Source organism: Capricornis sumatraensis, chromosome 7, assembly GCF_032405125.1.
Source record: "Capricornis sumatraensis isolate serow.1 chromosome 7, serow.2, whole genome shotgun sequence".
Classification (NCBI taxonomy): Eukaryota; Metazoa; Chordata; class Mammalia; order Artiodactyla; family Bovidae; genus Capricornis; species Capricornis sumatraensis.
In genome coordinates, this window is record NC_091075.1 from 69,209,243 (window position 1) to 69,234,837 (window position 25,595).

At 39.2% G+C, this 25,595-nt stretch overlaps 1 protein-coding gene across 1 annotated transcript in view; it reads right to left on the reverse strand.

The window, feature by feature from the left end:
- The window catches only part of CORIN (corin, serine peptidase), a 233,592-nt gene that overhangs the window by 36,419 nt on the left and 171,578 nt on the right, over positions 1-25,595 (reverse strand). The window contains exons 14-16 of the mRNA XM_068974946.1: positions 20,375-20,488; positions 18,943-19,053; positions 17,726-17,855 (exon numbers count right to left, since the gene is read on the reverse strand). Coding sequence (XP_068831047.1) covers positions 17,726-17,855; positions 18,943-19,053; positions 20,375-20,488 — 355 coding nt within the window. The remainder of the gene's footprint in view (positions 1-17,725; positions 17,856-18,942; positions 19,054-20,374; positions 20,489-25,595) is intronic.

Genomic DNA, 25,595 nt, shown 5'->3' on the forward strand with positions numbered 1-25,595 from the left:
TCAGTGGCATTGAAAGAAAAGTTACCATTTCACCTAGTTACCATTATTTAAAAACAACTGTAATCACAAAATAGAAAAAAAAATTTAAAAAAAACCTCACCAAATGCAATTATTTTTAATAAAACCCTGTAACAACTTGAGGAAAGAAGAAGAGCCAAAAAATTAAAAACAAAACAGAGTTCTTCATAAAAGATGAACTCTAATCATTTGATTTTTTTTTAATGGCATAACCCCTCCCATACTTTAAGAAGCATTGCACAAGCTTTAATTGATTTAGGATCTTGAATGAACTGTTATATAATCTAATATGCCACAAAACTGACTGGAAAATGGGAAATTTCTTCCTTCATCAAAATAAGGCTGTGGCTTTCCAGTAATCCCAAAAGTGCTGTATGTGGAGGCACGGTGGGATGGGAAGCAGAGATATCAGAGGTTATGCATACCACTCAAGGTTTCAAGGTTTCTGTTAACATCTGCATCCTGAGAATTTCTGTCTGCAATAGAACAATCCGTGCCCTCCTAAATTCATGCAATTTATTGGCAAAAAGCCAAAGGAAGATCACCTTCAGATCTGTTATTTAATGAAAACAGTCTTTAGGCAGATTCACAGGGCAACAGGGACTCACATGAGGATGGTTCGGCATAAGCATAGGATTCACACTGAGGCTTGTTGGGAAAATCACTGCAAAGGAACCAAGGTCCCTTCAATCACCTTGAGGGATGTTTTTGCATTTTATTCAATTAGCTTCCAAGAAAGGCAATTTAGCCTGAACCTCTCAGTTACATCAAATGGAAAACCTAAGAAATTCATCAAGAAGAAAGCAGTATCATTATGAAGATTAGTTTTCCATGAAACTCTTAAACACTAGCACGCTTCACAGCACTAGAAATGTCATCTTATCACCCATTAAAAAAAATCGGTGAATCCATATGGCTCAACTTCTGCCATCATACAGAATCTGAGCATCTGTGTGGTTTCAACATTTCTTTAAATAATTTTAAAAATCATAAAAGTAACACTTATACATGGAAAAAAATCCAAACATTATACAATGAAAAAATATTCTTCCATTCCAAGATGTATAAAATCACCACTGTAAATAGCATTTGAGTATCCTTGCCAAGCACTGTCTATAATGCTTGTATCCCTCTGTTTTTAGTCTATATACATTTCTGGGAGATAGTGATAGACAGGAAAGCCTGGTGTGCTGCAGTTCATGGGGTCACACAGGGTCGGACATGACTCACTGACTGAACAACAGTATTGTTCTGTATGGTGTTGATGTTTTCATTTAAGGACCTATCTTGGACGTCTTTGCATAGTAATAGCTAGATAATATTAGTAATGATTATATTAATAACTATTACTTATTTTCTATAGGCAACACACTCTAAGATTAACTTGTTTTATATTATTTAATCCTCTCAACTTTGTGACATATGTATATGTACATGTGAAAGTCGCTCAGTAGTGTCTGACTCTTTGCAATCCCATGGACTGTAGCCTGCCAGGCTCCTCTTTCCATGGGATTCTCCAGGCAAGAATGCCGGAGCGGGTTGCCATTTCCTCCTCCAGGGGATCTCCAGACCCAGGGATTGAACCCAGGTCTCCCACATTGCAGGTGGATTATTTACCATCCCAGCCACCAGGGAAGTATTCTTTATTGGATTCACCATTTTGGAGATGAAAAAATTGAGGCAAAGAGAGAATACAAAATTTTCCGCAGGTCACACAGCTCCGATATTGCATTCTTTGGTCTAACATCAGAGTACCTCTTCTAACACTGTGAGCACCATGCAGCCCTCCTCTTATTCAGAGCACACACCACATTCTTTCCATAGCTGCACAGTGTTCCATGCACATACATTTATTTCACCAATCCTCTATTGAGACCATTTCCAATTTGGAGTTATAATGAAAAAGCAGCAGTTAACACCTTAACCACTCACCTTTGCCCACATGCACAAGTGTGACTTGAGAATAAATACCTGGAAATAAAACTATTGAATCAAATGTAAATTTTTGATGAATAGTATGAATTTCCCCTTCAGAGAGTGTCAGTTTACATACTTATCAAGACTAGGTGTGCCTATACATCTTAATTTTTATAACTATGCATATAATGCAAGCCATGCTATGAAAATATATCTGGAACTTAACTACTCAAATTTTGTTTACCCATTGGTAATTAGTTTGAAGTATATCAAGAGAAAAAGAAATCCTCTTGGGTAGAGACCAAAAGAGCAAAACAACACCTTTCTAGTGATGAAACATCAGAGTCACTGTATCTTAAGGTGTCTATGCAGGGAATGAAGTCACATTCTTCTAGAGCAACCATGAAATCATATGCAGAGAAGAAAATTCAACCACAATCTATTTCAATGTCCTCTTTTGACTGTGTGAGAAAATAAGACCCAGATATAGACCTTTCCCAAACACTTGTGGGGGGCCCAGAACAACAGTATAGATAGAGGCCAATATACTATATCATTTTCAAAAATTCTCCAAGCGGGGCTTCAACAGTATGTGAACCAAGAAATTCCAGATGTTCAAGCTGGATTTAGAAAAGGCAGAGGAACCAGAGATCAAATTGCCAACATCCACTGGATCATGGAAAAAGCAAGAGAGTTTCAGAAAAACATCTGCTTTATTGACTATGCCAAAGCCTTTGACTGTGTGGGTCACAATACACTGTGGAAAATTCTTAAAGAGATGGGAATACCAGATCACCTTACCTGCCTCCTGAGAAATCTGTATGCAGGTCAAAAAGCAACAGTTAGAACCAGACATCTAACAATGGACTGGTTCCAAATTGGGAAAGGAATATGTCAAGGCTGTATGTTGTCACGTGGTTTATTTAACTTATGTACAGAGTACATCATGAGAAATGCCAGGCTGGATGAAGCACAAGCTGGAATCAAGATTGCTGGGAGAAATATCAGTAACCTCAGATGGCAGAAAGTGAAGAGGAACTAAAAAGCCTCTTGATGAAAGTGAAAGAGGAGAGTGAAAAAGTTGGCTTAAAACTCAACTTTCAGAAAACTAAGATCATGGCATCTGGTCCCATTGTTTTATGGCAAATAGATGGGGAAAAAATGGAAACCATCACAGGCTTTATTTTGGGGGGCTCCAAAATCACCACAGATGGTGACTGCAGCCATGAAATTAAAAGACGCTTGCTCCTTGGAAGAAAAGATATGACCAACCTAGACAGCATATTAAAAAGCAGAGACATTACTTTGCCAACAAAGGTCCGTCTAGTCAAATCTATGGTTTTTCCAGTAGTCATGAATGGATGTGAGAGTTGAACCATAAAGAGAGCTGAGCACCAGAGAACTGATGCTTTTGAACTGTGTTGTTGGAGAAGACTCTTGACAGTCCCTTGGACTGCAAGGAAATCCAACCAGTCAATCCTAAAATAAATCAGTCCTGAATATTCATAGGAAGGACTGAAGCTGAAGCTCCAATACTTTGCCATCTGATGCGAAGAACTGACCCATCAGAAAAGACCCTCAGCAGGGAAAGATTGAAGGTGGGAGGAGAAGGGGATGACAGAGGATGAGATGGTTGGATGGCATCACCGACCTGGTGGACATGAATTTGAGCAAGCTCCGGGAGTTGGTGATGGACAAGGAAGCCTGGCGTGTTATAGTCCATGGGGTTGTAAAGAGTCAGACATGACTGAGTGACTGAACTGAACTGATACTATATCATATTAGATATTAGATATTATAATTTGAGTTAACAAGCTGTTAAAGAAAATTATTCTATCTTCCCATTTTGATGAAGATAACTTTCAAGTCAAATATAGAAAGAAAGCTTGGACTCCTTAATTCAGTGGTTTTCAAACCTTAGCTTTCATTAGAATCACTGGAGGACCAGTGACAACAATGGTTGTTGGCCCCATACCTAGATTTCCAGGTTTGATAAGTCTGAGATGAGGCTCCTAAATTGCCCTATCTAACATGACCTCAGGTGATACAGATGCTGTGGCCTGAGACCATACTTTGAATACAGTGCATCAGACTCCCAGTGGGTACACCTTTTGATGGACAGACTCTTTGCCCTATAAGGTGAGGCATAGCTGAGGAAAAGACCACAGTGGTCTCTCTAAATCAGGCTTTCTCACCCTTGGCACTACTGACATTTGATGCCAGATACCATGAAATTAAAAGACGCTTACTCCTTGGAAGAAAAGTTATGATCAACCTAGATAGCCTATTGAAAAGCAGAGACTACTTTTCCAACAAAGGTCCGTCTAGTCAAGGCTATGGTTTTTCCAGTGGTCATGTATGGATGTGAAAGTTGGACTGTGAAGAAAGCTGAGCACTGAAGAATTGATGCTTTTGAACTGTGGTGTTGGAGAAGACTCTTGAGAGTCCCTTGGACTGCAAGGAGATCCAACCAGTCATTCTGAAGGAGATCAGCCCTGGGATTTCTTTGGAAGGAATGATGCTAAAGCTGAAACTCCAGTACTTTGGCCACCTCATGCGAAGAGTTGACTCATTGGAAAAGACTCTGATGCTGGGAGGGATTGGGGGCAGGAGGAGAAGGGGACGACAGAGGATGAGATGGCTGGATGGCATCACTGACTCGATGGACGTGAGTCTGAATGAACTCCGGGAGTTGGTGATGGACAGGGAGGCCTGGCGTGCTGTGAATCATGGGGTCACAAAGAGTTGGACACTACTGAGCAACTGAACTGACTGAATTATTTGCTATATGGGGCTGTCCTGGGCACTGTAGGGTGTTCAGCATCACCCCTGGTTTCTACCCACAAGATGCCAATATCGCCACACCACTCCTGGACTGCCAATCGAAAGATCTGACAATTCCAAATGTGGCCTTGGGGCAGTCACTGCTGGGTGAGAAATACCGCGCTAAGTCCTGGGGTCCAGCACAAGGCCCCTCTGCTCTGGATCTAAAGGTAGCCCTGCACACAGATGCAAGAGATTTTCACTCCAATTTGCTTCTTGAAATGTGTGGCCAGAAGGCACAAATAAAAAACGTATAACCTAATCCCACCCCACCTCTACTGAAATGAGAAGAAAGAACATACCTAGGATTCCAAATTATCCTGATATTCTGAAAGGAATTCTGTAAGGCTTAGGTGAATAATCAGATCTCTAGACAATGTGGCCTATTTTTATCACATTTTCAGGTTACTTGGCATTTAGTAATAAGGCATATCATCCTTGTGTTACAATTATGCTAGGACTGATTATGTAAAAAATGAACTCAGCATAAACTCCTTAAAGTCGAGGGCTTCCTTACTTTTGACAGCAACACAGTAGTGCAGGACTTACCTAAACTTACCTAAACTTACCTTCCATTGCAGTGGAAGGACGAGGACTGCTCTATAGTATCTGTTGCTTGGGAAAATCAGGAGTCTTTGACCTTGGGGACTGATGGTTAGTCTTGAAATACAAATGTCTTGTGTGGTGGATATATTATTTGCAATTCTAAATATCCTCTTCAGAACTTGGAAAATTTCTATTAAATATTTTATATCTGATTTCAAAAGTCTTTTCTTATACCCTGTCATGTTATTAGCTCTGTTTGGTTCCTATAGATTAAATATGTTAATAGTAAAAGACAGTAAAATTATTTTGCCAAGTAGAAGGATGGTTTAGAAATACTGATGGAAAGGCATCATGAGTTTCAAACACACGCCAGTGAACATGACTATAGAATCATTTGTCTGGTTAGATAGCTGAGCTTATGCTTTATACAACAAAGACTGCCACAACAGAAATTTTTCAAAGAAAACCATAAAGTCTGAATTATTTTCCCAGTAAATTAAGTATTTAAAAATATTCTTATTGTATATAATCTTTACTGAAAATATATATTTTCATTCATTTGTCTACCTCAGACGTAGAGTATAATAATTGTATTAGGCCATGATTTATAGGTGGAAGTGACAAAAACCATCTATAAACAAAAAGAAGTAATAGATTATAAAATTAAATTATAACAGGTTCATATTTCATAAAATAAATCAATGGAACTAAATAATTCATTTCTAATGCAAAATTATAAAACTGTACCTATTAAATATGCATTATCATTGTAATATAAATTAAAAAATAAAACTAACAAATAAAGCACTATTTAAAATAAACACCAGTAAAAGTATAAAAATAAACCAGTCATAAAATTTAAAAGTCATTTGATCATCTATAAGAATTCAAACTTATAAAACGAACTCAATAATTGGTGTCAGACTGTAAGTATATTTTTGAGCATAAATACATACATACCTCTTTCAGAATCTATAGTAGACCAAGTATTTCCTTCTAGCTATTTTATCTAAAAAAAAAATCCCATTTCTTTTTTGATATGTTAGAGGAAAACTTTGGGGACAGTTATATTTTTTCTTTTTTAAGGGACAGAGACTCAGTATTTTCTTGACAGCAACTTATTTAGTTGTTTAAAAAGTGTTTCCTGTTTGTCTTTGCCTTCTTTCAGTTCATCAGCGTAGAGATCACCAGTTTTCATTGTAATATGCCATTTTTTATTCCACTGGTTCAGAAAGCCTGGAAGCCAAGGTAGAATTTATTTTTCTAATAGGATCCTTGCTATGTCAATTGCTCTTTCCTCTCTTATCTTGAGATTATAGGTATATAGAAAGTGTGTGTATGCTGTTCAGTTGCTGAGTTGTGTCTGACTCTTTTTCCACCCATGGACTGTAGCCCACCAGGCTCCTTTGTCCATGAGATCATCCTGGCAAGAATACTGGAGTGGGTTGCCATTTCCTCTTGCAGGGGATCTCCCTGATTCAGGGATCAAAACTGTGTCTCTTGCACTGGCAGGTGGACTCTTTACCACTGAGCCACCTAGGAAGCCCATAGAAAGTGTACCTCTATTCAATTTGAAATTTTAAGGCAGACTATGATACTGGGTATGCTACAATATAAAATAACTCAAATTTCAGGGCTTTAAAAAAATTCAGTTAACAGTATTATATCAACAAAAAAAAAAGAGCATTTTAGAACCCAAAATAGTGACAGAATAGCTGAATATCAAAATGTGGAAATGCAGTCAGCCACTAAAGGGATGGGGATGACCTTTAGGATAGCTGGTGCCCAGGGACCAAGTACCTTTAGGACCCTCCATCTCTCATCTCCACTTCCATCAGTGAGAAGGAGGGAGAAAAGATGGGAGGGTGGTTTCAGTGACCTCCAAGTGACTTTTCCACAACCCAGGGGACAGGCTGTCTGCAGCTCTAAACTCAAATCCATTCATCTTTGTGACCAAAAAGAAGTCTTTTTGCCAAAATCTACTTAAATCTTATTGAAAGACTTTATCACAAAACCAATCACTGTTGCCCAAGAATGAGGTCCTTTAATTTGTCCAGCTTGGATGAGGTATCACCTACCCTTCTACCAATCACTGAAGCCAAGAAAAGTGGATCATGTCTAAAGATGGCAGCTCCCTTTTGGATCCCACGGATCAAATGGGAACTGAAGCAAGTCCCCAAAATGAAGGGATGCAGGTCCCCACAGAAAGGAGGAATGCAGAGAAGCAGCCCAACAAAAGTCTGCTACAAGGGACTTCACTTGAAATTTTTAGTTTAAAAGATTATTATGCCTCAGAGTCAAGATCTACAGTTAGTTTGTTAGCTCTTGGAAGATGTAGGAAGGGTACACAATTGGGTAGAAATTAGACTTGTGTTCATGAATGATGTAATGGGTTAATACCCAGTATTCAGTAAACTTGCTTTACTCAGTGCTGAAGGAATATCACCCTAACAGAACTTAAACAAATGACATAGTCAGATGGACAAGGATTAAAACTGATTATTAATAAGGCTAATACGCTAGAATGGAAATGGAGGCAGCACATTGGTATTATATCAGATAGAGTGAACCTTTCAAGGAGCTATTTTACCTACTTTAGTGAGAGGAACAAATTACAAATATGTGACAAAATAGTTTCTGATACCAGTAGATGCTTTGAAGAAGAGAGTGGAAGCAAATAGAGAGTACCTTGGTGACTGTGAAAGCTGCTTCAATGAAGGTTGTCAAGACCTTTGTAAGTAGTTGATATTCAAGCTGAGACATGATTGATGAGATGGAGGTGATCCTGTTAAGGTCTAGAGATCAGCTTTCTGAACAAAGTAACAGTGAAGCCGAGGCATCTGGGATGGGAATAAGTTTATAGCACTGGAATATCAATAATAAGGTCAACACGTCTAAAGTTTATCAGACAAATGCAAAGTGCTAGGAGATAGGATCAGAGAGGGAGGCAGCTTCCAGATTATGCCTTGTAAGTCAGAGTAAGAAACTGGATTTTGATTCCAAACTGTACAAATTAAAGGAAAAGACCAGTGGGTTTGGCATTTAGATAATATCATTGCTATAAACTCTGTCTTGGGAGTAAAAAGCAAGCCAGACTGCAGTAGGTTTCAAAGACAACACGGAGAAGTCAAGTCATCACCGGGAGTCTCTGGTACAGTTCCAAAAGCCACAGGCTGCCATATAAGGACTTCTAACAGAGATAACACAGGTCTTTCTGGTCAATTTCTTATGGATTCTCAAGATGTAAATCATGTTCTTATCTACCTAGGACCCATTGATATTCATGCCCAAGAGCAATATGTAACGAGGACTAGAGAATCTGATACCTTCAAAGACTTTTAAAGATATTGCTTATTCCCCATTCCAAGACCTTCTTGCTCACAAGTAGCCCTGAATTTTTGGTGGAAGGGTGTGTTTTGACAGTACTTAATTCTGGAGAACTCATGGAAACCATCTTTGATTTTACAAATCCTGTGTGAGCCCATTTTTAATGATGAACATTTTTTATCACAAAATGGAAAGAGAGTAAATAAAAATGTGATTAACCTAGGATCTTACATAGTTTATAGTTAATAATGGCAAATTTCCCTACATCACTGATAGGTTTCCATTTCATTTCATAAAGTATTCATTAGCCCAAATGAGACAGTTTGAGATTCAGTTTGCTAACCAATAATCTGAATTCTTGGCATAGCTTGCTGATAGTGATCATGTGGATATGCTCTTAGGACAATTGGTAGGCTCACCTTGCTCTTGCTTATTAAAGCTTCATACCTAGTGGTCTCATTTGTTGTTCAGTAACTCAGTTGTATCTGATTCTTTGTGACCCAATGGACTGCAGCATGCCAGCCTTCTCTGTCCTTCACTATCTTCCAGTTTGCTCAAACTCATGTCCATTGAGTCAATGATGTCATCCAACCATCTCATCCTCTGTCACCCACTTCTCCTCCTGCCCTCAATCTTTCCCAGCATCAGGGTCTTTTTCAATGAGTCAGTCCTTTGCATCAGGTAGCCAAAGTATTGAAGCTTCAACTTTAGCACCAGTCCTTCCAATGAATATTCAGGGTTGATTTCTTTTAGGATTGACTGGTTTGATCTCCTTGCTGTCCAAGGGACTCTCAAGAATTTCTCCAATCTCAAAGTTTGAAAGTATCAATTCTTCAGCACCCAGTTTTCTTCATAGTCCATCTCTCACATTGTACGTGATTAATGGAAAAACGATAACTTTGACTATATGGACGTTTGTTTGCAAAGTGATGTCTCTGCTTTTTAATACATTGTCTAGGTGGGTCATAGCTTTTCTTCCAAGGAACAAGTGTCTTTTAATTTTGTGGCTGTAGTCACCATCTGCAGCAATTTTGGAGCCCAAGAAAATAAAGTCTGTCACTATTTCCATCGTTTCCTCATCTATTTGCCATGAAGTGATGGGACCAGATGCCATGATTTTCCCTTTTTAATGTTGAGTGTTAAGCCAGCTTTTTCACTCTGCTCTTTCACCTTCATCAAGAGGTTCTTTAGTTCTTCTTCGCTTTCTGCTGGAAGGGTGATGTCATCTGCATATCTGAGGTTACTGATATTTCTCCTGGCAATCTTGACTCCAGTTTGTGCTTCAACCAGCCTGGCATTTCACAAGATGTATTCTGCATATTAAATAAGCAGGACGACAATATATAGCCTTGACGTACTCCTTTCCTAATTTTGAACCAGTCCGTTGTTCCATGTCCAGTTCTAACTGTTCCTTCTTGTCCAGTTCTAACTGTTGCTTCTTGACCAGAATACAGGTTTCTCAGGAGGCAAGTAAGGTGGTCTGGTATTCCCATCTCCTTAAGAATTTTCCACAGTTTGTTGTGATCCACACAGTCAAAGGCTTTAGGGTAGTCAATGAAGCAGAGGTAAATGTTTTTCTGGAATTCCTTTGCTTTTTCTATGGTCCAACAGATGTTGGCAATTTGATCTCTGGTTCCTCTGCCTTTTCTAAATCCAGCTTGTATCCCTGGAAGTTCTTAGTTCATATACTACTGAAGCCTAGCTTGAAAGATTTTGAGCATTACCTTGCTAGCATGTGAAATAAGCACAATTGTGCAGCTGCTTGAACATTGCTTGGCATTGCCTTTCTTTGGTATTGGAATGAAAACTGACCTTTTCCATTCCTGAGGGCACTGCTGAGTTTTACACATTTGCTGGCATATTGAGTGCAGCACTTTAACAGCATCATCTCATGGAAGAACTTAAAAAATAGTTCCTCTTCCTTTAGGATGCAGCAATTTTTCAGGAAAATTATTCTTTCTGTTCGCCCCAGTACAGCATATTTCAGAGAATTTTACACTTACACATTGGACTTTATGATTTTCTTCTCAGCCAGACAGTCATATAACTGGCAGCTTCTTGGGAATGTGTTAAGAATTTTTTTCCCCATGCCCAAACCGCATATCTGCCAGAGAAGTTACAAAGCCACATGTAAAAGGAAACAGCATTTTGTAGATTTGCTTCACCTGATTTCTACTTAAAATAAACCAAGCATGTACTTATTACTATGTGACTTTTCAAAACATGAGAAATGTTTGGATCATGGTCCTGCATGATGAATTTCTACCACCATTACCACCTCCTCACTGCTATTTACTTAAAAATCCTATGATGATAAGATCACTAGGTGACCTTTCCATTTTTTTAAAAGCCAAATAAGTTTGGACTATTTTCTTCAACTGGTAGGGCTGCTATAAGCTAGTTCATCTCTCTTTCTTGAAATTCATATCCTTATACATGCTCTTTCATGTAATTAAGACTTGCCACATAACTCCCATACAAAGCAATACTAAATGAGGTTTATGTTTGAGAAGGTGGGTGACCATGTCAATCATGGCATGTCTACTGAAGAACTGGGTGCTTCATCAGATCTACTCATCATATTGAAGAGTTCTTTTGTCCTTAGTTGGACTTACATCCTAGCTCTGTATTTTTCTGCAACCTAGCAAGTTCCTTGACTTTTCTAATCATCAGTTTCTTCATTACGTAAAGTAGAAATAACAATACTATTTGTCTTATAATAATGTAGATAAATTGAGATAATATGTATCAAGTACTCAGAACAGCCTGGCATACAAGTAAGGTTGGTCATTATTATTCTGTGTAACCTATTCTGGGAAATAAATGAAGAATCAAAAAATGTGAATGATATATATCATTGTAGAATTAAGAGAGCTATCATGTTGTATTGATTTCTAAGTAATCACAGGAAATTTAGGGACAAAAGAAGTCAAGGATATGAGAAGGGCTTCATAGAAGTCATGAGGCTTGAGTAAGGCCCTGAAGAATTTGAACTGGAAATGTAAAAACAATCATCGGCGGACCCAGAGGCAGCAGCAGGAAGGAATGGGCCTATAAAGCACAGATAAAAGACCAGCCAGTCTGGAAAGAGAAGGAGAATGTAAAAGGATATGAATTTGAAGAAAAAGAGATGATCTAGCTTATAGCAGGCCTACCAGTTGAGGAAAATAATCTAAACTTATTTGGTTTTAAAAAAAATGGAAAGAAAGAGGACTTTTGAAGGAAAATAATTTATTTCTGTCTCTCAAGAGTCCCTTGGACTGGAAGGAGATCAAGCCAGTCAATACTAAAGGAAATCAGTCCTGCATATTCATTGGAAGGACTGATGCCGAAGCTGAAACTCCAATACTTTGGCCAACTGATGTGAAGAACTGATTCATTTGAAAAGACTCTGATGCTGGAAAAGATTGAGGGCAGGAGGAGAAGGGGACAACAAAGGATGACATAGTTGGATGGTATCACTGATACGATGGACACGAGTTTGAGTAAATTCCGAAAGATAGTGAAGGACAGGGAAACCTAGCATGCTGTAGTCCATGGGGTTGCAAAGAGTCAGACATGACTGAGCAACTGAACTGAACTGAACTGAACTGAACTGAAGGCCCATTTCCTCAATCATAGACGGCTATCTTGTTGTGTCATCACATGATGGAAGGCTGGAGGGAACTCTCTGTGATCTCTTATATAAGGGCACTAATTCCATTCTTGAAGCCTCCACCTTCATGTACTGATCACCTCCCAAAGCCCCACCTTTTATCACCATCACATTGGGGTTAGGATTTCACTTATGAATTTAAAGTGGACATAAACATTCAGTCTATAGCAATTGGACATGATGTTTGTACTATAGCAGGTAGGCCTTTAACAGAAATTCAGTCATGGAATAGTGAGAGCTTTCAGGGAAATGGAGGCACCAAAGATCTCCTATTGCAGTTTCCCTCACCAGGCACTGCCCATGTTTCTTTGTTTCTCTTTTTGGCAAAATTGCTCAAAAAAGTTCTATGCTTACTGTCTTTTGTTTCTCTTTTCTTATCATACTATCTCTCAGGCTTTTCCTCCCTTGCTCTATTGAAACTGCTCATGTCAATGACATGCATGTTGCTGACTAATAGTCATTTTCAGTCCTTATTTTACTTCTCAACAGCATTTGATAGAACTGACCATCACTTCTTCCTTTACAGACTTTCCTCACTCGGTTTTCAGGGTACAACGTACTCCCACCCCACTGGTAATTCTTTTTCATCTCCTTTAGCTTGCTACTTCTCTTCTCTGATCTTCTTAATGGGAGGGCTCAGCTCTTGGTCTTCTTATCTTCTCTCTATACATTCCCTCTCTTGGCCACCCAGATCAAAAAATGAACAATATCATTTTTGAATACACTGAATACTCACAATCAAAAATACAAGAAAGTGTTGGTGAGGAGACGGAGAAATTTGAACTCTTCTGCATGGTTGGTGGAGTATAAGATGGTGTGGCCCCTTTGGAAAATAGTTTTGTAGTTATTCAAAAGTTACACATAATGTTACCACTTGACCCAATAATTCTAGTTTTAAGATATATGCCCAAGGGAATTGAAAATATATGTTCACACAAAAACTTATACATAAATGCTCATGGTAACATCATTCATAAGAGTCAAAAAGTGGAAATGACCAAAATGGCCATCAATTGATGAATGGATAATCAAAAGGTGGTTCTATCTACTCAATAGACTACTATTCAGCCATAAACAGGATTGATGAACTGATACAACATACAACATGAATAAATCTTAAGAGCATTATGCTATGTTGAAGAAGCTAAACAAAAAAAGCATATATTGCATGATTCTATATGTGAAATGTATACAATAGGCAAGTCCACAGATACAGAAAGTAAATCAGTATTTTTCAGGGGCTGAGGAGAAGAAGAATTGGGAAATGACTGCTATTGAAAATGGGGTTTCTGTTTTGATTAAAATACTCTGTAATTGGTGATGATGGTTACAATAACCTTGTGAATATACTAAAAACAACTGAATTGTACACTTAAACTGTGAATTTCATGGTATCTAAATTATATCCTAATTTTAAAAAAACTACAAGGCTTTGCACTTCCTTTCCATAGTTTACATGTACAGGACCAGCATCCTGGGCTAGATTTATTACTACAGACGACTGGATCTGTCTTTGAGGTTCATGGAAGTCAATCAATAAGGAAACCATCCTGGATTAAATAGTTCACACATGACAAATGAATTCTGAAATTAGAAACTTTGTCCTGGGAATACATGTTAGGAAAAATTATGATGTAAATCTTACATCAGGGGCTATTAGGTAATACAATAGATGCTGTCTTTGTGGTTTTGCCTAAGACACAGAAACATTCTTTGGAAGGATGTTTCTTCTACTGACCAACTCTAAAGGATTAGGGCATAAAATCAAGTTGCAACTAATTCTATAAAGGAATTTTTGCCAAAATAGTATAGCCTATTTCCAGATGATCTAACTTTTATAAAGATAAGCTGATGAGGCCAAGAGACACAAAGAATCACATTTTCTTTTACCAACTTCCCCAAATATCAGATGTCTCAACTGAACATTTGGCAAGCATTAGAAGGCAGTCTAAATTCTGATTTGTATTGCTGATTAAATAAATGTCCATATGTTTTTGATACTGGATACGCAGGTAGCAAAGTCAATATACTGTCATGAGAATTTAGGGGCTTGATTTATACCCTTATCCAATCAAAGAGCCATCGTACTTCCAGCTGGGGTGAACTCCAGAGATACCTACAGATGGAGATAAAATGTCTTTCAGCTTCAGAAGAGAATTCTGAGTCCCCTCATTTGGACAAGCACTTAGTTGAGAGTCTAGCATTTCTGCTGTTAGACATGGAAAGCATAATTTTGGACTGAGAAAACTCTAAGTGCAGGTGTTTTTAATCAACTGCTTCTATCATAAAAGCATTTCAATAGAATCCCTGCAAAACATGTCACTTGGTATAGATCTGCATTTTTAACAAACTAGCTCCAAAATATACCCCCTCAAGTAGATGAATGATCTGTTTGGATTTAAGGTATGTTTGTTTTGGATACTATACTACAGTGTTTACTGAATGATTTAATACTAAATGTTTTATACTAAATGTTTACTGAATGATATAATGAATCTATATTATATTATCAAGGTAATATTAGAGTTGAATATTTTTCTTACACAATTTTAATAGAAATGCCAAGCTATAAGTGAAGTTTTCTCAGATGACAAAAAGATTTTCCTTTTAAAAACTGATTGTTTACTGATATATCTTCCCCATTATGTTATAAGCTCTTTAATGATGTTATTCACCTTTGCATCCTCCACACAATGCAATGCAAGGTCCATAAGCAGATGCCCAAAAAACAATAGGAGAAAGATATGGAATAGAACTAGTTGGGATTATTTTTTACACTTCAAGTTTTGGATGCATAGTCTGTTCAGCAGTACCAAGGCAGGTCCATAGAGTGACTACTCCACCCCAGAAGCTAAAGGAGGACAGCTCTTTCCTCTTTCCTCTCTCCTCTCTCTGACAGCTGCAGTATAGGTCAGTGACTAGTCACGGCCAAAGAGACCTTAATAGTAGGGACTTCGGATCTGGAGGGAATGACTCAAAGACGCAGGATTATTAAGTGTTAATTTGAAATACCAGTGGCGGAACTGTGAGTTTGCAGCACAGCAACTGGTCTCCAAGCATAGTGGTAACTGCAGCTTCCTAAGTATCCTAGTCCCACGGTAAGAATTTGGCCTTGTCTTGCCAATGATCTTTATTCCTGCCCCAGCCTGACTTTCTAGGTATCTGTCAATTCATGAGCCACCCATGTAAACTGAAGAGTAAATTCAAAAGCAATCCAAAAGTATATTTAAAAAAGAAACCTAATATTACCTTTTGTACTCACTTCCTTGGAAGATGAATCACTTCTTACCCATTAACTCCGGCACATAACAATTATGGTTTTTCAACCATACTGCTCTCCCTCAAATGTTCCTAGCACTCCTATGAAATACAGTTATCTTTTAAAAAAATCCAAATGTCTATCTAGATTTTAAATATCCAAGATATTGCAAAGATTTTCCCACTGTGTTAAAGAAATGAAGCAATGGATTAAAGAGATTTTTTTAAACTCCTATATACACACAATAGCCAAAAGCAGAAACCACTAAAATTAATACTTCATCAATGGATCAATAGATTTAAAATAAGGGGCTTCACTGGTGGCTCAGTGGTAAAGAATCTGCCTGCCAATGCAAGAGACACTGGTTCTATTCCTGGTTCAGGATGATGCCACGTGCTGTGGAGCAAATAAGCCCATGCATCACAACTACTGAGCCTGTGCTCTAGACCTCAGAGCTGCAGACACTGAGCCTGCATGCTGCAACCACTGAAGTCCAAGTGCCCTAGAGCCCATACTCTGCAACAAGAGAAACCACTGCAATGAGAAGCCTGGGCATAGCGACTAAAGAGCAGCCCCCACTTGCCACAGCTAGAGAAAGTCCATGCAGCAATGAAGACACAGCACAGCCAACAATAAAACTAGATAAAGCAATTTTTAAAATATGGTGTATCCACACAATGGAATATTATTCAGCCATAAACAGAAATAAAGCACTGATACATGGATGCATGAAAACATTATGCTTAGTGAAAGAAGTCAGATGATGATGTTTCCACATTATGAATACACTAAATGCCACTGAATTGTACACTTTAAAATGGCTAAAATGGTGAGTTTTATGACACGTATTTTTCCCACAATAAGAAATTTAAATTCAATATCCTCAAAATTAGGAGAAATATAAAGCAGAATATTTTAAAAATGATTCCTTCTGTTTACAACAGAACAGAGTGGCTTGTCAAGAGAATTTTCTGGTTATAAAACCTTTGTAATTCCAACTTTCCCTTCAAACTCTCAGTGGAGTTGTGTCATTATGTAATCAGGTTTCCATGTTAAGAAATTACCTTGTGTCTGGCGAGAGGAAAGTAAAGCTCTTCCAAAAGGCATTTAATTTATCTCTGGTCACAATCACAACTCCTTTCATTTAGACACAATGAGGAAGTTTTGAAAATGAAGTAGAGTTTAATGGATCTTGACAAATATAATTTTTCCACTCTGGCAAAGTTTAAAGCTCTCTTATTACAACAGTTACTCAATTTTCCAAAGATGTAGGACTTCACATAGGGAAAAATAGGCTGAAGATGCTAGTATTTACATAATTCTTCAAACTGGGGTAGCAAGAATATGTGGCAGGTTGCTACCCCATAATTGGATGGCTCATTATTATAAAATATTTCAAGTTTGTTCAGTGGAATACTGGGAAATGACATTAACTCAGTCTTTTATTCTAGAATTTTATAACTTTTTATTTCCATCATTTCTATATTTCCCCCAAACCTCACATACATCATCAGTAAAAGAAAAAAAATATGTGTTTATATGTTTAATTGTATAAACACACACACACTTCCACATATATTCTAAGACCTTTCAATTATTGTTTTCCAATCCCAACAGAACTAGAAAAGAAAGCCTCACACACCAAGAATCCCACTTTCAAAGTATTAATTTCAGTGTGTGTGTATCAAAGCTGGTGACTGTCTTTTCATTCTAAGAAGCAAAAATGTTGAACTCTTTCCTGATTTACATTTTATGCAATACATAGGCTAAATTGAAATACCAGCAACTTCATGTTCTATTTCTCAACTTATTGAAAAATGTGTGTTGCTTAAAAAGGCATTTTCAATAACCTCTTGGGGGAAAATTGCAAGATTTCCCCATCAGATTCCTTGGAAGAAACCATCTTAATGCTTTTATAAATAACAAAAGCATTTCATTTCAGAAGTCCTTAAAATACAATCATTTCATTTACTTTTAGAGGCTCTATTAAAGTAGGTTTTCAACCCACACTCTTCAGAGCAGGTGCCTGTAATTAAAAACAGTCCTCTCACCTGATTCATTTCCTGTGCTTTTTGGGTGTGAGAGCACTAACTCATCCTGAATTCATAAGGAAGACATTATTTCCAAGTTCCATGAAGCCCTCTGAGAAATTCATCAGGGCTACAAACTACTGACCTTACCCTAAACCCATCTGCTTGCAGGCCAGCTGACTCAGTGTCTCCTGCCAGCCATCCGCACACACGTGGTGTTCCATGGCAGATCTGTGAGCCATCAGGAATGAGGAGGAGTTCACGTTTGCAGAGAGGGTCACTGAGTGGGGGGAAAAAAAGGAGGGGAACTCTAATTTAAAACATCTCTTCTCATGAAACCACATGATAACATGCCTTTATTTTACTTGCAGACATGTATTTTTATTTATTTTAGCTAAAAACTATTTGGTGAATTCTTCCGCTCTGCAAACCATAGTGATCACCATGTGGCAGAGGACTAGAAAATGAGTTAGATGTGTTCTCTGCCCTCCAAGAACTAAAGACTCTTAGGGAAATGGACAGGCAATTCTCAACTTTTAATTATGAGTGAGAAGATGGCCAGAGGCAGTCCCATTCCCATGAGTTTATCCAATGATTTGAATAATTAGAAGGAGCTAGTTGTAACTTCATTCAAATTGTTTCCTTTCAAGAAGGTATTTGAGAATGTAAATGTGTGAGTGATGTTAATTTTGGATTAATGTGGCATATGGGCTAATTCTTCTTTTATAAAAGAGAATCCTCTGTACTTCATATCCCACAGATCATTTATGGAAACATTGCACAATTAATGATAATACATTTCATAATTATGATTTGGCCAGATGATGCCAAAATAAGGACCAAGGGAATGGAAGGAGGGATAAGTGCAGGATAACAGAATGAACCAAACTCAAGATTATAAACTGCAACATTCGGACACCAGTGGGAGATGCCTTTAAGTCCTGTGCATGGAAGGTAGTAGATAGACAGAAATCTCATCTGGATTTCGAGCAAGAATATAGGGCAGACAGAAAGGCCACGTTAATGTCTTATTCCAGGTAGTGTCAGTGATATAAGATTGACCAACTATTGATAAACATTAAAGTTGGGGGATGATAGAGTTTAAAATTATATTCATATGGAAAGTTATATGATCATAAAAATTTGAACCCAAATATTTTCATATGTAAGACAGACAATAGAGAAGTAACCTGGGGGGAAGTGTTCTGTGAGTTGGAAATAGCATGTACAAATTACCGCTGACTGCTTTTACAGTAGTAAAGTAGAATAGATGAACTTGGTTAGTATGATCCATAAAGCCAGTTAGGATTCATTTAACTTAAATGGCTACCAGGCATTAGAGCAGATGGCAGAAACAAGCAGCTCACCACAGTCCCATTCATCGGAACTGTCTATACAGTCGGCTTCACCGTCACACCACCGGTCACGTGGCACACACTCGTGGTTTGCACATTCTAGCTCATCAGCTTGGCAAAATGCTGGCAGGGGAACAAGAAGGGAGGAGACAAACATTTTAGGAATGGATGGCATTTGCACTAACAGGCACCTCACGGTTTGCCAACAGGTGTGTCAAAGGAGGAAAAGATGTGGTTGCCGAGGCCTTCCAGTAAGAGTCAATACCGAAGAGCAAAGCTGGTACGATCTCATTTTTGAGATGTCCATCCACACAAACAGCAAGCATTTAAACAGCACTACCATCTCCAAGTGACTAAATTCTCTACTACTAACCACAGCATTGAAAAAGTGGCACCCAGAGCAGCAGAAATCCCAAAGATGAGAGCACAGAACTGAAATCTGAAGTAGCTTGAGCTGAGCACTGGACATGAGCAGACTGAAGTCACTCTAGGATGAAACCCAGCTCTGTCCACATTTATGGTTAGTTTTATTTTTTTTAATCTCTAGTATTAAGTGACTCTCAGAGTCACACACTAATCTTCTCTTGGGTTTTTAAAAATTATAGCCAAACTCCTTAATTGCCTGCTGCTGCTGCTGCTGCTGCTAAGTCACATCAGTCGTGTCCGACTCTGTGCGACCCCATAGACGGAAGCCCACCAGGCTCCTCTGTCCCTGGGATTCTCCAGGCAAGAACACTGGAGTGGGTTGCCATTTCCTTCTCCAATGCATGAAAGTGAAAAGTGAAAGTGAAGTCGCTCAGTCGTGTCCAACTCAGCGACCTGATGGACTGTAGCCTACCAGGCTCCTCTGTCCATGGGATTTTCCAGGCAAGAGTACTGGAGTGGGGTGCCATTGCCTTCTCCGCCTTAATTGCCTATCTAATATCTATTACTTTTCTTTCTCCTTTCTTAAGGGAATATGATTTTTATTCAGGCCTCCACACCAGCCACTGTCCAGGGAAAGAATCCTAAGTCATTTAAATAAGACATGACATTTTTCTCACTACAATTGTATTTTCCTGAGTACAGTTATTAGCCCAGGAGCAAACATGGCACCTAAAATCAGCGTCTCAGCTTGTAGGTTGTACTTTACAAGGTAGTTCCTGACCAAACCCTGCCATCCAAGGCTTTGTGTCCTAGCCTGGAAGAGAAGTGGCCTGGAAGAGACACCATCTTTTCTTATTGGTTCTCGCTAAGGATGCTTCTAGACCAATATCATCATGCCTATATTTTACACATTTGATTGTATTTGGCATATATTTTTCCAAGTGAAGTTTTAGTCAAAAAGTCTGAAAATACAAAAAGCTTTTGACATGTATTTCCAAATTTCTCACCTATCCAAAATGAGGGGTAATTAATGTTTAAAATAAAACATCACATTGACAAATGCCCAATAAGTACTTACAGCAGTTTTTTTCATCCATGTTATCAGAGCAGTCTGGAAACCCATCACAGATGACTGTGTGCTTCAAACACTGTTTACTGGATGGACATTCCCAAAGATCTCTCTCCTTACATCCTGGAGACAGAAAGAAAGGTTATTTGCAATAGATGTGAAGGTGAAAATAACTATGGCTTTGATCAAACAAAGTAAAAAAAGAATGACAATATAAAGGGAGGATTTCTTTCTTCTTAACAAGTTTTGACTTCTGTATACCATGGAAAATGTAATTTTGAAAGTATAAATGCTTGGTAATCTCCATATTGCATTATAAATAGTACATCTCTTCCAGGAGAAGATCAAAAGTGACATATGGGAAACAGGAAAAAAATGAAAAAGCAACTGTACAGTAACGTTCATCTTTTGCTGTTCCTTTTGCTTTCTGAGCCAATTTGCCAACACCTAAGATTCATATCTAAAATGATGAGCTACACTTTTAAGCAAATATGCCCAAACCTAGTGATCTAAATGTATATTATCTTAAAATGTAATTTCAATCAACAAATGGTAACGCCATCTGTGTGTCTAGCAAAAGAGGCAACTCCTATGCCAAATATCTACAAAACTAGTTGGTGAGCCAGGTATGAAAGCCATTACCTTCAGTAGTGTAGCCAGAAATCTAACATTAGAAACTATCTATTATATGAGAAATAAATATAAAGACTATAAGCTTGCATGGTAATCTGTCTATAAAATAACAAGCTCTTGCAATGAACTTAATAAATGTCATTTGATTCATGGACAGTGAATTTATATGTTCGCTAAAACATGCCAAATGTCTAATTGTTCTTGCCACTCAGGTTGGACCCATGACTCTCACCATGTTGTGAGGGTGTGGAGGAAGAGACCACATATATTCATCTTTGAGCATCTTGACTCCCCTGCCTAGAATGGCAGCTAGCCCTCAGTAGACTCTCAACGCATATGAATTTTAAATGGAACTTTATTTCATGTAAGAAACAAAAAGTTTCTTGTTCCTAGAAAAAGGTAGTTTAGTTTATAGCGAATGAAACACCAAGCAGTGATGAAATAAGGAGTGTCTTTAAAGACACAACTTCTCATCAGACCTGGTACAAATCACTCAGAGAAATGGCATAGATGATTGACTCAAGTTTCTTGGAGGCCCTCATAGGAAAATAATCTGCTTAAAAAAAAGAATTTTCATTGAAAAATTATCAAAATAAATTCACAGAATAGAGATTTTTACTATGGGAAAAGTTAGGTTTAAAGTGTTTCAGATGCTTAGCAGGAAAAGAATCCACCTCCAATGCAGGAGATGCGGGTTTGATCCCTAGGTCAGGAAGATCCCCGACAGGAAGAAATGACAACCCACACTAGTATTCTTGCCTGGGGAATCCCATGGACAGAGGAGCCTGGCCAGAGGCAGAGTCAGACACAGTTGAGCAACCAACCATGCATGGTTGCACCATTCAGGGCTTCCCTGGTGGTCCAGTGGTTAGGACTCTGATGGGAGCATGGGTTTTATCTCGGCTCAGGGAACTAAGATCCCACATGCCACATGGTATGGCCAAAAAAAAAGAAGCGGGGGTTAACAAAAAATAAAATATTTTAAAAATAAAGTGCTTCATCATTCAAACATATAGGACAGTGGGAGAGTATCTGACCACAGAACTGTATAGGAAATAAACCATGAGAATCCATCACTAACTATCTGGAATTGTCTTAGACCCAGGGACATCTATTCTAGGAAATCATGGGGATATTATTTGGAGTTTTCAGCTAACCGAGAATACAGACATCATCTGGAATGTTCCGACAATGAGACTTTCATCACAAACACCACCACTTGCTAGCAGATGATGAGAAAAAACAGCATGAGTCTTTCTGACTATTCACAAAAGTACAGAGAAGAACTTGAACACATGAATGAGCTGAGAAAAGACCACACAAGTCAATCCACTGGTACATAAGATCTTCGTCCTCACAGTTCAGTCCAGTTCAGTTGCTCAGTCGTGTCCGACTCTTTGCGACCCCATGAATCGCAGCACACCAGGCCTCCCTGTCCATCACCAATTCCCGGAGTTCACTCAGATTCACGTCCATCGAGTCAGTGATGCCATCCAGCCATCTCATCCTCAGTCGTCTCCTTCTCCTCCTGCCCCCAATCCCTCCCAGCATCAGAGTCTTTTCCAATGAGTCAACTCTTCACATGAGGTGGCCAAAGTACTGGAGTTTCAGCTTTAGCATCATTCCTTCCAAAGAAATCCCAGGGCTGATCTCCTTCAGAATGGACTGGTTGGATCTCCTTGCAGTCCAAGGGACTCTCAAGAGTCTTCTCCAACAACACAGTTCAAAAGCATCAATTCTTTGGCGCTCTGGTTTCTTCACAGTCCAACTCTCACATCCATACATGACCACAGGAAAAACCATAGCCTTGACTAGACAGACCTTAGTCGGCAAAGTAATGTCTCTGCTTTTGAATATGCTATCTAGGTTGCTCATAACTTTTCTTCCAAGGAGTAAGTGTCTTTTAATTTCACAGAGGGTAATAATAGGAAGTAACACTTATTATCTACCCTAAATCCACATTCTAGATAATAGTTTTAGTTCCTAAAATAACACCACAATGTCAGAATTACAATCATCATTTCCTAAGTGAGGAAATTGAGAGAGAAAATAAATAAATTGCTCCAAATCCAGCCTTATGGAGAAATATCCAGTTGGGAAGAAGGTCTAAGTCCTTAGTTGTAGCTGTCTGTACATTGAGAATACATAGCATGTGCCAGAGGTAAGAGCAAGGGAAACAGAGCTTAGAGGCAGACATCTGGATTTAAACCCCAGCTTCAATCTCATTAGCTGTGTGACCCTGGATAAGTTTCTTAATTTCTCTGAACCTCTGTTTCCATATCTCTAAAACAGGAGTAATAACACCTGCTACAAAGGGTTGCTATAAGGGAGAAATAAGTACTCTCTGGTCAGTAATTTCCCTTCTGTAAATTCTCTTTTCTAATAAAAGTTTGTGCAGCCTAATGCCCTCTTCTGTGAAGATACGATGAGCATAAATGAATTAGGATGAAAAAAGGTCAGGACATGAGTCCCATGGAAGACAATATTGTGATGTTGTGAAGAAACTGTTCTCTCTTTAAAGTGGCATTTTTGGTGTAATTATGCTTTAAATGTATGCTTTAAAAGGAAGAGGGTATGACTCCATTAAAAATGAAAAACAGATATGGATAGGATGGGATGTCTAATGCAGCTGTAATTTATACAATCAAATAATTGTTGACGTCAGGATAACAGCCACCCCTGCACAGAGGCCATGGCCACTCACAGCGGCCACTGTGTGTTGCTAAAGTGACAGTTCATCCCAGTTTTCCTGAGACTTTGCAGGCTTGAGCATCAATCTACCCCCCTTCCAAGAAACCACTCGCAGTACCAGGCAAACCGGAATGGTTCATCACCTAAGTGTGCTAAGCATTCTGCTGAGTTTTTAACTTATTCACTCTCATCTTCACAAAAATTCTGTGAAGCTGGCTTCCCTGTCTTGGACAGATCCCACTTGAACTGGGGAACCTTGTCTCTCCATCAAAAAAGTTGTCATTCACAGACATAGGGAACAGACTTAGGACACAGTAGGACAGGGTAAGGAAGGAGAGGGTGAGATGTACGGAGAGAGCAACACAGAAACATATATTACCATATGGAAAGTAGATAGCCCACGGGATCTACTTTATGACTCAAGGAACTCAAACAGGGGCCCATAACAACCTAGAGGGGTGGGATGGGAAGGAAAGTAGGAGAGATGTTCAAGAAGGAGGGGACATATGTAAACCTACGGTCGATTCATGTTGATGTTTGGCAGAAACCAACACAATGCTGTAAAGCAATTATCCTTCAATTAAAAATAAATAAAATTTTAAAAAGTTGTCATTATAGGTGAAGAGAGCAAACCACCTTAAAACAGATGCTTCTTGTACTTTATGAAGCTCTCAGTTATGCAAGTATAAGGTAATTAGGTCTGTTCATCAGGGCTGCTAACTTGATCAGTATATCAGATAAAAAGTATTGCCACAAAAAAAGAACAAAAGTATTGCCACGGAGGAGCTGCTCATGAGAGCAAGGGAGAAAGGCCCTTCTGCATGCTGGTGCTGGTAGAAGCTGGACTGGGCTGGATCTAGCCATCTTCAGCCAGCAGCTGTCTCAGTGGCTATGGATGTGACCTCAGAGCGGATCACGGCAGCTGAACAGTGAGGTTCAGGCCTGGCAGGTATGACAGCCCCTCCAGAGCCTGGGACCCCTGACTACGGGGCCCAAATCTCAAAGAAAAGCCATAGTACCTGTGGTAATGGCCGGGTCAAAAGGACCTGCCTCCCACTCCTCCCCTAGACTCCAGGCCTAAGCGGTAGGGGCAACCAACGCCAGCACAAGTCATAGAGCTCTCGTCTCTGCCCAGAAAGCCCCAGTGGACTTCCCAATTCCTGAGTCACCTCCCCCTTTTAGGGGTGGCATCTTCATGCCATCCTCTCCACATATGCTGGCCCAATACCCTGGGAAGAGGCAGCCTGAAGAAACTGACAGGCTTTATATCATAGGGTCGGGGCCATGCTCAGTGTGTCATCCTGGAGATGGAGACATGTACCATCAAAACAAGCACTTCCTCCAGGACAAGGTGCCACCCTGATGTCCATGTTCACGGTGTAAATCAGGGACTTCACCCAGCCTGCTCTCTTCTGCCACATAAAAGACCTGGTCTGTCAGAGACCAAGCTAGACGAGGCTCCTTCCCTCAAGGGAGATCCCTGAGGTGACCTGGGGATGGGGGGACATGCCTCCTGATTTCCTAGCACTATGACAGCTGGGCTCTTGGTTATTGCCTTCTGAGGACTGAATAAGGCTTGTTATATGCATTCCAAGCTGTGAGGGATAAAGGAAGGTTTCTCTAAATGTTACAGGTGAGAAGGCTGAGGCCCAGAGAAGTTACATGACTGGTCAAAAGTCACACAGCCTCCAAGTGCTAAATCAGGATTTAAATCCGAGTCTAGGTCTACATGGGCTTCTTAGACGGCACTAGTGGTAAAGAGTCTGCCTGCCAAAGCAGGAGACATAAGAGACATGGGTTCAATCCCTGGGTTGGGAAGATCCCCTAGAGAAGGAAATGGCAACCCATTCCAGTATTCTTGTCAGGAGAATCCCATGAACAGAGGAGCCTGGCGGCCACAGTGCAT